The sequence below is a fragment of the Balaenoptera physalus genome (assembly GCF_965194825.1).
Source record: "Balaenoptera physalus genome assembly, chromosome: 14".
Lineage (NCBI taxonomy): Eukaryota > Metazoa > Chordata > Mammalia > Artiodactyla > Balaenopteridae > Balaenoptera > Balaenoptera physalus.
In genome coordinates, this window is record NC_138893.1 from 49,397,163 (window position 1) to 49,412,599 (window position 15,437).

At 46.7% G+C, this 15,437-nt stretch overlaps 1 protein-coding gene across 1 annotated transcript; it reads right to left on the reverse strand.

Moving 5' to 3' along the window:
• Nucleotides 1-6,655: 6,655 nt before the first annotated feature.
• Nucleotides 6,656-14,551, reverse strand: NOLC1 (nucleolar and coiled-body phosphoprotein 1). Its single transcript, XM_082425143.1, has 13 exons — nt 14,381-14,551; nt 12,135-12,190; nt 11,881-12,020; nt 11,654-11,784; nt 11,077-11,242; nt 9,713-9,843; nt 9,438-9,582; nt 8,993-9,121; nt 8,611-8,721; nt 7,877-8,518; nt 7,588-7,694; nt 7,322-7,414; nt 6,656-7,145 (listed from the first exon to the last, which is right to left on the reverse strand). The coding sequence occupies exons 1-13, from the start codon at nt 14,498-14,500 to the stop codon at nt 6,987-6,989; spliced, it is 2,130 nt and encodes a 709-aa protein (XP_082281269.1). The 5' UTR covers nt 14,501-14,551; the 3' UTR covers nt 6,656-6,986.
• Nucleotides 14,552-15,437: the final 886 nt, after the last annotated feature.

The window sequence follows — 15,437 nt, forward strand, 5'->3', positions numbered from 1 at the left end:
AATAGCATTATTTCATTCTTTTTTATGGCTGAGTAGTATTCCACTGTATATATACACCACATCTTCTTTATCCATTCAGCTATTGATGGACACTTAGGTTGCTTCCATGTCTTGGCTATTGTAAATAGTGCTATGAACATTGGGGTACATTGTATCTTTTTTTTTTTTTTTGCCACATGCACACGGCATGTGGGATCTTAGTTCCCCGACCAGGGATCGAACCCATGTCCCCTGCAATGGAAGCACGGAGTCTTAACCACTGTGCCCCCAGGGAAGTCCTGTTTTTGAATTAGAATTTTCTCTGCATATATGCCCAGGAATGGGATTGCTGGATCACATGGTAACTCTATTTTTAGTTTTTTAAGGAACCTCCCTACTGTTTTCCATAGTGGCTGTACCAATTTACATTCCCAACAATAGTGTATGAGGGTTCCATTTTCTCCACACCCTCTCCAGCATTTATTATTTGTAGGAGAGTCACTCTTAATGCCTTACTCCTCCTCACTGCTCCCCTACCTCCACCCCACCAACCAAGTTCTAGTTTTTTTCCTAAATATTTCTCAAATCTATCCACCTCTCTCCATCTTCTCTGTCTTGGCACCACTTTAATTCAGGTCACCAAAATGATCTCCCTCCTGGCCTATTGTAGTAGCCTAACTGGTCTCAAAATATCCGCTCCAAATCCCTTCAGTCTATTCTCATGCTAGCCACATTTGGCTTTTCAGCATGCAAATCTGTCACCAGCCTTTAACACCATTCAGTGATACTGATGGAATATTTAATGTTAGTTGATAACTGTCTGTATTGGTAATTCTTTTATATATTTGAAATTTTCCCTAATAAAAATAAATGATACCCACACATACACTCACGGTTATGGACTGAATGTTTGTGTTCCTCTGCCCCCCAGAATTTATATGTTGAAGCCCTAACTCCCAATGTGATGGTATCAGTAAGCAGGGCCTTTGGGAGGTAATTAGGTTTAGATGAGGTAATGAGGGTACAGCCCCATGATAGGATTAGTGTCCTTGTAAAAAAGAGACCAGAGAGCTTGCTCTGTCTCTCCCTGCCATGTGAGGACACAGCAAGAAGCCTTCTGCAAGCCAGGAAGAGAGTTCTTACCAGGAACCAAACAGGCCTGCATCTTGATCTTGGACTTCCCAGTCTCGAGAACTATGAGAAACACATTTCTGTTGTTTAAGGCACCCAGGCTATGGTATTTTGCTATGGCAGCCCCAGCTGACTAAGACACGCACACACTCTTCAACAGCTTCCCATTGCCTTCAGAATAAAACCTTAAACACGCCTTACAAGGCTCTACATGCCCCGGTCCCTGCCTCCCTCTCAAGCCTCATCTTATATTGCTCTCCTCCTTCCTCTGCCTTTCAGCTGCATAGGCCTTCTTTCACTCTGGGGTCTCCATCATGTTCCCTCTCACCAAAAGGCTTTTGCACATGCTGTGCCTTCTCACTGAAAAAAACACACAGCCCTGCTCATCTTGCACCACTGAGATAGGCTGGGACCTGGGACCCTTTACTGGAGTGCTTGCACCTAGACAAGCAACAGAATACCAAGAAACTATAAGGGACTATGAACAATAAGATACTAAAAGATGACAAACCAACTGCCACTTCTGAGGTGCCAGGAGCAAAAGCAGGGTACTGTGCGTGATCCCCGCACCCAGCACCACCAAGCAGGTGGGCAGACCACCTAAGCCACCCCTTCAGTCTAAGCCACCCACCCGCCCCCAGCCTCACACCGCTTAAGGAACCAGCCCACCCTCCTCGGAGAGCGAGCAAGGGAACCTGTTACTTGTTTTCCCTCCCTTGTGCTACAGTGTGAGTCCCAATAAAGCCTTGCCTGAATACCTCATATGGCCTCTTATCAATTTCTATTGATTAAAGAGTCCAAGGACCCAAGTCAGTAACATCAACACCTTCACCTAATTAACTCTCACCTTCAAGTCTGGGCTGAAACATCACTTCCTCAGTGAAGACATCTATTACCACAGTGACCCTATGTCCTGACTTGCCTGGGAAAGTCTCAATCCACACCTGCTCCTCTCAGCCTAATTATCAATCTCTCTCCCTTCACTCTCAAAAACATCCCAGTTTAGGGACTTCCCTGGCTGTCCAGTGGTTAAGACTTCACCTTCCAATGCAGGGGGTGCAGGTTCAATCCCTGATCAGGGAGCTAAGATCCCACATGCCTTGAGGCCAAAAAACCAAAACATAAAACAGAAGCAATATTGTAACAACCTCAATAAAGACTTTAAAAATGGTCCACATCAAAAAAAAAATCTTAAAAAAAAAAAAAAAGCATCCCAGTTTAGATGATAAATTACATGGTTACCCAGTCCGTGAGGAAGTCTCACCACTATGTGGGCTACTTTCCCCTGTCACATGTGCTCATAGCTCTTTGTACCTTGCCCTCATTGTACTGAAGTTTATATTTATACATTTATTTGTGTGGATTAATATCTTTGCCCCTCATTAGACTGGGTAAACTTTGGTTGCTGGGACTGTGTCTGGTTTTTTGTTCATTCATGATTGTGTCCTCAACATCTCTTACAAATTATGTGCCTGGCATATAGTAAGCACTCATATTTGCTGAATGGATGAATTTCTGTGTCTGATAGGCTAATTTATTGAAATACTCTGTACCTTACCTACCCTCCAACACACTTCGAAGATGGAAGTCTGGCATATGTTCTCCTCGATCCTGCTGGGAGAGGAGGGGAGGCAGAGGAGAGAGCACCAGGGCCTCTGAGCTCCCAGGCATAGCAAGGACACAGGTCTGCAGTTTCCATAAGCAGTGGGACCTGTGGCTGGCCCCCCTTATGGGAGCTCCCGTGCCCTGTTGGACCTGAGGGGAAAGTTGGGAGTTCCACATGAACATCTGGGTTCTTCTATGAGCCATGTTGCCTGTTGCTGGTTTTCAGGTAACAGATGACCTCTCATAGATGACAGACTCTCCTCTCCACTCTCCAGAACCAAGGGTCCTCAAGTGAGGGCCTATGTCTTATTCATCTCTGTATCCAAAGGCTCATAGCAGGTGCTCCGAATTTGTTGAATGTAAGTGGGGTAAGAATGCCAAGCTTCAACTAGAGTCCAGCTCCCTGCAGTGTGCAAGGGCCCCACCTACTGGCCTCTTCAGTAATTGCAGACAGCTTAAGCCAGCTTTGCATGAGGCAGGGGATGAGAACTCAGTTGTCAGTAGGGGCTTTGCTTTCCCTGCAGCTGTATTTAGTGCCAGGAGCACTGCATTGGACTAGCAATACCCTAACACACTCAGGAGAACAAAATAAAGTATTTACTCCTCACTTGGGTACAAAAGGCCATTACTATTGAATCCTCAGACAGTATTATCCTGCCCCTACTTACCACACACCCTCCACCTACCTGATCCACCCTAAAGGCTCTCTTCTCCCAGTGGAAACATTTCCTCTTCCTTGCATGGTATGTGCCTTCTTCACACTGGCAGCTGCTACTCTCCTCAGAATCCTGGGCCAAGGTCAGTCTTTTGTTGCTGTCCCCTTGGGGGTGCTACTCTGGCCCTTGGTGACAGGACTCAGCATGGTGTACAGAACTGTTCCCATCTCTGACTTCCCCTATTAGACACTGAGCTCTCAGGGAGTTCTATGGCTGGTACATAGTAGGCACTCAAACACTCTTAGTATTTCAGAGCCCCCAAATACTAAGGTTGAGATACCATGATCTAGTTAATATCCACCTAACAGGGTTGGGCGGCAGTGAGGATATAACCTGTGAAACATAAAGCCACAAAAGGATATTGGAAAGTTTCCTGCTTTGTGTCCATATGAGGTACACTGCAGATGGGCATGAGCCATCATGTGTGTGATTCACTTAACGTGTGGATTTCAGCAACACTGCCAGAACCCATCAGCATAGGTAGGAATTCAGGTCCCTGAAACTAAACAATGAAATGGGTAAATTAAATGTGGTATATACATACAATGGAATATCATGCAGCCTTGAAAAAGGAAATCCTGCCACATGTTACAACATGAGTAAACCTTGAGGACATTATGCTAAGTGAAATAAGCCAGTCACAAAAGGACAAATACAGTCTAATTCCACTCATATGAAATATCTAAAGTAGTCAAAATCATAGCAATCTGTTGCAAAACAATGTCAGTACTAACACTAATGAACTATACACTTAAAAGTGGTTAAGATGGCAACTTTAATGTTGTTTTATACCACAATTTTAAAAAACTGAGCATTATCATTTACCCGAGTGGCAACGATCAACTTGGTTAAGTGTTGGCAAGAGGGCAAGCAAAGAGGTACTTTCATAAAGTGTTGTTGGAACTACAAGTTGGTACAATGGTTTTGCAGAGCAATGATGAACAAACGTTAAACGTACACATCCTTTGACCCAACAATCACTCGTAAACTATTCCCTATAAAAGTACCCACACGAATACTCAAAGTCTCACGTATAAAATATCCACTATGGCACTATTTATAATAACAAAACACTAAAACAACCTGAACAGCTACCAATAAGGTACTACTTAAAATAATCTATGCTACTTCCATACAATGGGGTCATTAAAAATGAGCTCCAAAGTTATGAAACACTGCATATAGCAAGCTACTCCACATGTGTGAGGAGAAAGGGGAGAGGATGCATGTAGTAGTACACACAGAGGAACTCCCTGGAAAGAGACAAAAGAATCAAGTCCCAGAAAACGGGGATAAAATGGAAATTTAATTTTTACTTTATACTATTAGATTTAACAAGTACATTTGAAAATGAAAGCATAAGGGGAGGAAAGAAAAATTACCAACTCATTTCTTTTCAGATACTCTTAGATTAGTGGTTTTCAGCTCTGGTTGCTCTTTAGAATCACCTAGGAGCTTTAAAAAATCTTAACTCCCAGAATCCACCACAGAGCACCAGGATCTGATTCAACCGATCAGCAGATGGGTCCCTGGGTATCAGTGTTTTTAAAAGATCCCCAGATAATTCTAATTTTCAGCCAGTGTTGTGAAATCACTGATTTAGGCCAGGGTTTTGCAAACTGTAAAAGGCCAGATAGTAAACATTATATCCTTTGTGGTCACATAAAGTCTGTCACGTTTTTTTTTTTAAAGCCCTTTAAAAAATGTAAAAGCATTCTTAGCTCCTGAGCAACACAAAAACAAGCCATGGACTGGATCTGGCCCATGGGCCATTTTGCCAATCCCCAATTTAGACTACGCACAGGCTGGTCTATTGCCTGGACAAGGCACCATGAGACAAGGTACCATGAGATAAGGAATAGTCAAGAAGGCTCCACAGTGAACCCACAGGTCTGGGCCCCAGCCCTCCAACTGGCACCCAAGTTGTTCCGAGTGGAGGTGGGAGAGCTTTGGACTCACATTAATAAAACTCCCAAGATACATTATAAACCAGCCAGCTTATTATTTTTTAGTAAGATGTAGAACTTTTACCATGCAGACTGAATACGTATGTCAGCGTGAAGAGCACATTTTCTTCCTAGAGGCAGTGACACAGAAAACCAGGTTATCTGTGGAACCCAAACAAGGGGAAGCTAATCTTAAGTTACACCTCATCCATAAAGCGAGGGCACACTTTCCCAACACAGGGACAGACCAGCCCCAGAGAACTCGGAGAACTCGTTGACTTTCCTCCCAATCTTACTCTGGCTGAGCGCTGCCAACAGTCATCTCCTACAGCTTTATGATCAGCCTGCTTGGCCTAAGAGTCATATCTCTGCTCACTGTTTTTTACTGTTACCTCCACTGCTACTGAGAGTCAAGGTTCTGAAGGGGGCACATCAGTTGCTCCCGTGCACCAACTACAAGACACAATAATCCTGTTAGGATGCTCTCCCAACACCACTCTAACTCAAGTATTACCAGACAAAATGCTTTGTAACGATTCTTCTCATCCTCCATTTACAGGTTACCTATAAATTCACCTGAATAATGTAACCTAATTCCTACTGAGGATTAAGGTTTTTAATTATAGGTTTTCTTCTTTCACTTTCTTGATCAGTGATTCCCAACCATGTAGGAGTTAATGAAACTAAGAAACTAATTTTGTGTCACCACTGCTACCAAGACAGAAATACCAAGTGATATGTGCTTTTCAGATTAAATTAATGCTATTTTGTTCTCTAAAATGTAAAAAAATAAGATGTAGCCCTCAATTTAGTATTCGACACTCTTAAGGGTCAAGCCAATCAAAAATTGTCTTTGAACAATAAAAAAGTTTATGCTTTTAAATTTAAAAACATATATTGCAAACATTATGTAATAATAAAATTATAGCAAACGAAATATTCAGACTGACCCCACGGCATTCACACCACACCAGAATTTTGCCTGAAACAAAAGAGTAAATTTTATCCCCCAAAGTAGGTAAGTCCATGCTGGCTGAAAACTTCAGTCCTAGACCCCACGAATGAGGTACATAGTTCATGCTTAACAGATACATACATTAACCATTCTTAACCGCCCCTCACCAGGGCCCTGAGGGATAGGAAGGATGAAATGTGAACACAAGCACTCCCATAGACAGAATTATCCAATTATAAAAATTCATACATGTGACCTTTACCACATCTTGGAAGATAGCTGATTTTAATCTGTGAACCCACCTCTGAAAACCACAACAAAAATCAATAAGAAATGATTTTATGTAAAATATACAAATTTCTCAGTATGAGAACTTCCACGAAACAGGGAGAATGACAACTAAAACTATTTTTCTTAAAAAAGAACACTCCCCTTACCTTGTCCTTGCTACCCAACACTCAAAAACAAATCTGTACAAAACCACAAACACAGAAAAGGACCTTAGAGGATGTTACGACGCAAAGCCTTCAGACCTAATCTAAACTGCTCTCCTCACCGAGACCCTCCCCCGATAAAGCTGAGGGTTCCCAGGTCCACTGGGGAAAGTGAGTGGTCTCAGATCATCACCCCTGCTGTGCTACAGATGGTCCACGGTCACTCGCTATCAAACTTAACAGAATTGACTTGGACAGAGATGGAGCCTCCCCGGTAGCTGCCCCGCTTCTTCTTGGTTTTCTCGTGCCGGAAGGATTTGCCTTTGGTGAACTTCAGAACTTGATTGGCTCGCTCCCCCCAGTCTCCAGTTGCACCCCGCTGGTAAGTAGAGACAGGTGGTTACCACACAGAAGGACAACGCCAGGGCCCTGTCAGTTTCTTCTCCCTGCTCCAGCCAACCCGAACCCAGAGAACCTCCTACCAACCAGAACCAAAAGCTATCCTCTCTCTCACCCCACCCCCTCAAGAATGGTGAAGACCCTCTCTCTCCTCACCTTGGCATCAAAGGAATTGTCTGCCACTCGGGCATCCACCTTGATCTCCTCCTCCCTGATCCTTCGGAATGGGGAGGATCCCCTTCGTTCTCCCTAGAGAAGAATGAAGAAGGAAATTGAGGATGGAGTGGTCATGTAACAGGAAAGCCCTCCTGAGCTACACCCACAGCACATATGCCAGGCCAGGCAAAGAGCTGTCAAGGTGCTCTGCAATTTTTCTTTCTACTCTAAACGCTGGCTCCTGAGAGGAAAATAAGACAACTTACTTTCTTCCTTTTAGGAAATGTGTTGGGGGTCTGGGGCTTTATCTTCTTGGCTGGAGGAGTCTCTGCCTCCTTAGCAGCCTCATTCTGCTTCCACTTCTTTCCTGAACCTACAAAACAAAAAGCCAGACTCAGGAGACCAGTTTCCTGTCCCTCCTCCCAGGGTCCCACACTGAGGGCCTCCAACTAACTGGAAGCCAGTCATGGGCCTCGGCTCCCTATCCCACCCCAAGAGTAGAGCCCATCCTGATTTGGGGGACAAACCCAGGAGGCAGGTTCTTTGGATACAGACCTGGCTTAGCGACTGCCACTGCTGCCTTTTTCTTGCCCTCCTCCTCGTTGCTGTCCTTGTCTGCTTTTCCATTCTGGGCAGTCAGTGCAGAGGTGCCATTGGCCTTGGGGGTTTGTGGTCTTGGAGTGCCCTTGCCCTTGGGCTTCTCCTCTTCCTCCTCCTCACTGGAGTCCTCAGAGGAAGAAGTGCTGCTGCTCTCGGCCTTTGCTTTCTTCACAGAGGCTGGTTTGGAAGGGGCTACAGTTCCCCCTGCCTTCTGTGGCTTCTTTTTGGCTGGGGGTTTAGGCGTCTTCTCTTCCTCGTCTTCCTCGCTGCTGGAGCTGTCTGAATCAGAGCTGCTGTCCCCATCACCCTGAGAGGCCTGCTTGGCAGGCAAAGACGGAGCTGCTTTGGCCATCACCTTGGACTTAGGGGTGGCTACGTTCTTCTTTGTCTTCTCCTCCTCACTAGAACTGCTCTCCTCCTCACTGGAGGTGCTATCAGCCTTTCTGGTCAGAGGCTTCTGGCCACTGGCTGCAGGCTGCTTGGGAGTTGTAGCTGGCTTAACCGCAGACTGCTTGGGAGTGGCAGCTGGCTTACCTGAGGAATTCTTGGTGGTACTGGCTGGCTTAGCAGGAGCTTCATCCTCAGAACTGTCGGAGTCTAGACAGAGAGAATGGAGTGAGTATCTCCCCAAATCAGACTGAGGGGAGCCCTTGGAGCTCCCACTGCCCTGAGGGCCTCCTATGCCTTACCTGAGCTGTCTGAAGAGCTCTCTGCTGCCTTCTTTGCTGGAGCTGGTTTAGTAGTTGCTTTGGAGATGACTGCCTTAGCTGGGGGTCTCTTTTCTTCCTCAGCACTTGAATCTGGAAAGAACCTATGGCATTAGGCTGGGTCCAGAGTCCCAACCCAACCAGGGGCAATGAAAAGAAGGATGCAGGGAGTTCCCTGGTGGCCTAGTGGTCAGGATTCCAGGCTTTCAGTGCTGTGGCCCGGGTTCAATCCCTGGCGAGGGAACTGAGACCCCAAAAGCCACACGGCGCAGCCAAAAAAAAAAGGCAGAAGGGACAGAAGCATTTCCCTCCCTACTCCTCATACGCGCCCCGGACCCACTCACCACAGGTGATGATGACTCACCAGACTCGTCGCTGCTGTCCTCACTGCTCTCCACAGGCTGCTGCCTCTCTGCAGCTTTCTTGGGAGCCTGAATTCCCAGGGACTTCTTGGGTGGGGGAACAGAAGGCGGGGGAACTGAACTATAGGGACCTGTTTAAAAGGGACAGTGTGGTGATTTTAAAATATGTACACAAATTCTTTGATACTGTTTCCTTCTAGAAATGGAGCTTAATTCCCTATCCTTTGAGGGTGGGCTAGGATTAGTGACTCATTTCTAACAAATAGACTACGGCAGAGATGATGGCATGCCATTTCTGAGTCTAGGTTATAAAAGGCAACGTGGCTTTCTCCTCTCTCTGGGGGAAGCTGGCTGACACATGCCAAGGTCCACGTGGTGACTGCAGAGGTCCTCCTGCCATTGGGCCCTGGTCACAGTCGCGCAGCTTGACTCCCCGTGTCCAGTCACCTGGTTTTTTCTTCATGGGTTTTTTCTTCTGCTCTTCCTCCTCCTCCTCCTCACTGGAGGAGTCCTCACTGCTGGAACTCTTTTGGGCAGGAGCGGCAGCTGCTTTCACTGGGGCCTTGGCCACAACTTGCTTTTTAGGTACAGTCTGCATCACAGAGAGAAAATCAATTACCACAGGAAAATACTGACCCAACCAATCCCGCCGTGCAATGGAGACCCCCCCAACCACCTCCGTCCCCAGTCCCTTCTTCCCTGGTAGAAATTAAGGCCCATACCTTCTTAGATACGGCTGCTGCCTTCTCCTCCTCTGAGTCATCATCACTGCTGCTGCTGCTACTGCTGCTGCTGCTATTACTACCAGCTGCTTTGCCGTTGACTACTTTAGGTGCTGGCCGAGCTGGTGTACCTAAGAAAAAAGAAATAATGTAAGCGAGTATACAGACAGCTTTCGGATCCGCCATCTGCAGTGGCGCTGCCGTCAAGATGCAGATTTTCATGAAGACCCTGACAGGGAAGACTATCACTCTCAAGGTTGAACCTTCAGATACAATAGAAAATGTAAAGGCCAAGATCCAGGATAAAGAAGGAATCCCTCCTAACCAGCAAAGACTGATCTTTGCTGGCAAGCAACTGGAGGATGGCCATACTTCGTCTGACTACAACATTCAAAAGGAGTCCACGGGCTTCCCTGGTGGCGCATTGATTAAGAATCCGCCTGCCAATGCAGGGGACACGGATTCAAGCTCTGGTCCGGGAAGATCCCACATGCTGCAGAGCAACTAAGCCCGTGCGCCACAACTATGACTGCTCACCTAGAGCCCGTGCTCCACAACAAGAGAAGCCACTGCAATGAGAAGCCTGCACACCACAACGAAGAGTAGCCCCCGCTCGCCGCAACTAGAGAAAGCCCGCATGCAGCAACGGAGACCCAACTCAGCCAAAAATAAACTAAATAAATTTAAAAAAAAAGAAAAAAAGAGTCTATTCATCTGTGTGGAGACTTCGTGGTGGTGCTAAGAAAAGGAAGAAGTCTTACACCACTCCCAAGAAGAACAAGCATAAGAGAAAGAAGGCTAAGCTGGCTGTCCTGAAATACTGTAAGGTGGATGAAAATGGCAAAATCAGTAGTCTGCGTCAGGAGTGCCCTTCAGATGAATGCGGTGCTGGAGTTTCCACGGCCAGCCACTTTGACAGACACTATTGTGGCAAATGTTGCATGGAACTATTAGCGTGGAACTATTAGCGCGGAACTTAGGAGTCTGTCAATTCTCTTGCCTTTGGAGGAAGCATGAAGGAGAATGCTGTGGTTTACTACATCAAAGGATGAATTTCTTGCCCAATTTCAGGAATAAACCTGTCTTCCAAAAAATGATATGATGCAAATTATTTGAATATGCCCTCTGAAGTCTTTAAAACATGTTTTCCATCACTGCAGACTATTTCTGTAGTTACTAGTCCTTAACTATAAAACTTTTTACTTACTAGGAAAATGTTTCTTTTTTAAAAAAAATGACACCAGTCAATACCTCTAGTTCAACAACCAGTGCCATTTCACTCCTGTGCTGAATTAAGGAATTTTCACATCAGTCCCCAGGGCAACCTGGTCCCCAGTCCAGCCTCCTAGGAACATAAACAATACCTGGTTTGGCTGGGGCTTTAGCCTGAGCTTTAGCTGCCACGGGTGTTGTCTTTGGCTTCTGGTTCTTTGGCACCTCATCCTCTGAGCTTGAGTCAGAATCAGAATCAGAGCTCTTGGCCTTCTTAGGAGGAGCTTTGACTGTCTTGGCTTGGGGTTTAACTCCCTTCTGTGAGAAAACACACAACCAGGAGAATCAGCAAGAGTTTCAGGGCACCCAAAGGACATCCTAAGGTAGAAAGCTTCCTAGGTGCCTCCTTTTTTAGGCCTTGTCCCTGCCATTCCCTGTCTAGAGTTCCCTGTACCTGTCCACAAAACATATTCTCTTACTCTTGGAGTCCCTGACAGTATCCCAGAGAAACCCAATACTGCCAGGGAAGCAGAACAGGTTGAATTTCCTCTAGATTCAGGGCTCAACTTCAACCTCACATAATCTTTCCCAAACCTCCTACTTCTACAACCTCCCTGAAAAACCATGTAATCACCTGTTATATACCTAACACCATCAAGCTAAAAGCCAAGATTTTAGTTTCTTCTTTCCAATCCCTTAGCAATCCCTTTCCTTCTCAAAGTTGCAAACCTGGACAGGCTTTTTCTTTTTGTCCTCTTCCTCATCATCACTGGATTCTTCACTGCTGCTGCTGCTCTCTGATGCCTTGACTGCAGCCTTTCCAGGATGCTGAAGCAGACTGGCTCGCTTGGCAGGTACAGCTGAACAAAAGTACAGGTCCCAGTAAGAATCAGCCATTTAGCACAGACAGGCTCCAAATCCTTTTCCTGGAACCACAACTCCCTGCTGGGTCTTACCAGCTTTCTTAGCAGGAGGCCCTTGGGCTTTTTCCTCCTCGCTGCTGTCCTCACTGCTGTCACTGGATGAAGTCTTCTTCTTAGCCTTCTTAGTCACTGGTCCATTTGCCTGTAACTTCCGCTTTGGGGCCTTGGTGGACCTGTTGAGGTAGATTAGGCTAACTCCTGGGGAATCAGGACCTTCCCAAACCAAAGAACACAGTCCAGCCTACGTGGGGGGAGAAAACAGCCACATTAGCACAGAGAAGACTTACTTGAGCCAGAAACTATAGATGTCCAAGAGGGAAGAGGCGTTGGCATCCTGCTGGGTCTGTAAGAGAAAAGAGAGAGAGCAGGGTAAGAAAGTTTTAATTTGATATAAATGTTACATCTCTGTAAGACTTCTCCCACTTGCATAAATTAGGAGAAAAATATTCTATTTATGTATTTCCCAGTTTTTGGTATCAAAAACTTGGGCTATCCCTGTAGTCTCTGGCACCATCTATCTATTCCCCCACCTATCAATCCTATTTATCAAAGCCTTTAAAAATATGCATTCCCTTTACTCTAGCAGTGTACTATCTAAGAATTTATCCTTACCCATGAAACAAACATCTACACAGGAGGATGTTTGCGGCAACATGGTTTATAATTCCAAATCACTGGAAACCATCCTCCAAGAGAAGATTAGTAAAAATCTATGTTACATATTCAGTACAGAATTGCATTCAGCTATTACACTGATTATAGATTATAAGTTGGTGTCCAAAAAAATGGCAAGGCATTACAGTATATACAAAAATACAGGCTCAAAGTTAGATGAGTAGATGTGAAACTCACCTCTGCCAATTATTAACGTGTGACCCTGAGCAAATCACTTAATCTGGGACTTCCCTGGTGGCGCAGTGGTTAAGAATCCACCTGCCAATGCATGGGACATGGGTTCGAGCCCTGGTCCAGGAAGATCCCACATGCCGCAGAGCAACTAAACCCGTGTGCCACAACTACTGAACCTGTGCTCTAGAGCCCTTGAGCCACAACTACTGAGCCTGCGTACCACAACTACTGAAGCCCGCGCACCTACAGCCCATGCTCCACAAGAGAAGCCACCACAGTGAGAAGCCCAGCACCGCAACAAACCAATGCAGCCAAAAATAAATAAATAAATAAAAATTAAAAGAAAAATAAATCATTTAATCTTTCTGAGACTGTTTCCTTCCGTATAAGATAGATGACACTACACATCTTATTAACTTGTTGAGAAGATAAGAAATAATGCATGTAAGGGGCTTAGCACCTGGAAATAGCATCTTGCCCTTAGTAAACCCTCCACAGAGACTAGTTTTTTGTCAAATAAAAAAGATTTCTGATTCTGAAAGGCCCAATTCCATCCAGCCCACTCTCTTCAGCCTCCCTAACAGTCAAAACAGTTCCAATATGAAAGCAGCTGTATCAGATCACATGGCAGGCTGTCCCAGCTTAAGGCAGCCCTTTCTGAGGCCGATCTGACTCTCAACTTGCGTAGCCTGATTCTACCACAAAGAACAAGCTTATCTTCTTAGTCAAAGACTAAGACCGCTAAGGACTACCATACCACTCCACTCTACCCTCAAGGTGTTTTCTCATGCAGTCATGTCTGCTCTCCTTGAGATGTAGATTCCAAACCTTTCACATTCCCGGTCATCTTCCTTTTACTTGTTTTTAGAACATCCTAAGGTACGATAACTAAGATAACAGCTTTCACTCACTGATGCTTCCTGAGCACCAGGCACCGGTATTGCCACTTTGTATATGTACATATCATGTTACTGAAACTCACAAAAATCCTATAAAGTGGATAATGACATCCCCATAGAAGTAGAAACAGATTCAGGGACGTTAAGCAAGCTGCCTGGATCATACATTTCAAAAGTGGCAGAGGCTGTTCCCAAACCTAGACTTGTCTGATGCCAGAAGTCAAAGATTCAAGCCAACAGCTATGCCTGCTTGGCAGAGAGAGCTATGATGCTCAATCCTGCTTCAGCAGAACCCTGCCTCTACTCGTTCATTTTCTTCTTTAATAACAAAAATCCCAGCCTTCATTATTTCTAAAGCAATTTTACTTATTTTTTGAGTCCCGGGTAAATTCGATTGAGAGTTAAGGCCAAGTCACGGTCGGCAACAGCCAACATAAGGCCCAAAGAAAGAACCAGGAGCCTCCACTGCCTCCGGTGGGGCACGACGCTGCCGCCTCGCCGCACTCCGCCAGCCACGTGACCTAGGCCACGAGGTTCCCACGCTGCCACCGCCGCCCCTCTCACCAGAAAAAAAGCAACAAAGCTCAGCGCCACGTAGTGAGACATCGTGGAAGAGACGCCGAGACTCCAGGCTTTCCGGCCACCGTCGAGAGCTCGGCACAAAGGCCTGGCAGACACTGGGCTGGCGGACCCCACAGACCTCCCTACCTGCAAACCTAAGCATGTCAGGGCCCGGAGCCCTGTGGTCATCCCACCCCCGCCCATGAATCATGCCCGGGACTCACAGCGCCTGTTGCCTTGGCGAACTTATTGGCCACGTCCGAGAGCTGGTTATCGCGCAGAAAGCCGAGCACGAGGGGATACAGGTCGCTGGGAACCACGCGGCGCAAGCCGGCGTCCGCCATCCTCTCGGCAATACGCGTCACTACCGTTGCCGACGCACGCGACTCAGGAACCCGGAAGAGGAGGGGTACGGGCGGACCCCCGTGACGCCACAGCGCCTCGCGGGGCACGGCGGAAGGGGCGGGCGCACTCCGCAGAGCAGCCCCGCCCACACCTCGGAGACAGGGTAAAGGCGAAACCTACTAACGCTTTCCGGTCCCGCGAGTGTCGCCATCTTGGTAAGGGCGGAGCCCGCCGGTCCGCTTTGTGAAGGCGGAACCCTGACGTCAGGGGTCACGCCCTCAGCCGCGGCGGGAAAACTTCGGACTTCCCGCGCCCTGCCTTTTTGATGGAGCCACCTTTTCTCAGTGCTGCAGTTACCCGCGCCCCTGGCATCTGGATGCCAGAGTAATGAGTGGGCCGGCGGGCCCGAGCTGACCTTGAATTCCTCTAAACTTGGTCACATGATCTCCCAACCTACCCTATTCGCGCTGCCCGTGGATTCCCACTCTTCATCTTCACTCCCTCCAACACCCTGGGAGGCCCTTTCTCAAGGTACCACCCCAACCTCTGCACTCCCACCTCCATTACAGAGGACGCTTCAGGTTATCTGTGGTCGTGGTGAGGCGTTGACCTTCAAAACTGCCCCTACCTCAATCATGACTTGCCCATGAGACAACCCTTTCCTCTCTTACATAACACAGCCTTAGGTCAGCTCCATGAAGGGAAGAAGGGGTTGTGCACCAAACCTGAGTGACAGCAGCAATCTCTTCAAACCTATAATCCTGAAAATAACCCTTCTATCACCTGGGGCACAGCCCACACTATGAACCCTCCCTGTGGAAGAACTAGAAAACCCCTCAACTGCCTCTCCTTTTGTCTTGAGTACTCAAATTTATCAATCACTGCCCAGGCCTGCCAAGTTAATTCCAAGTTCTATCTTATGTCAGTTCATATTAG

What these genes read in the sequence shown, in the direction of transcription:
- NOLC1 (XM_082425143.1), bottom strand. Translation starts at nt 14,500, where the DNA reads ATGGCGGACGCCGGCTTGCGCCGCGTGGTTCCCAGCGACCTGTATCCC. An exon ending in TAAAGCCCCAGCCAAACCAG is followed by an intron (nt 9,844 to 11,076) that starts GTATTGTTTATG and finishes CTTTTTTCTTAG; the next exon opens with GTACACCAGCTCGGCCAGCA. An exon ending in CAGCAGCCGTATCTAAGAAG is followed by an intron (nt 9,583 to 9,712) that starts GTATGGGCCTTA and finishes TCTGTGATGCAG; the next exon opens with ACTGTACCTAAAAAGCAAGT.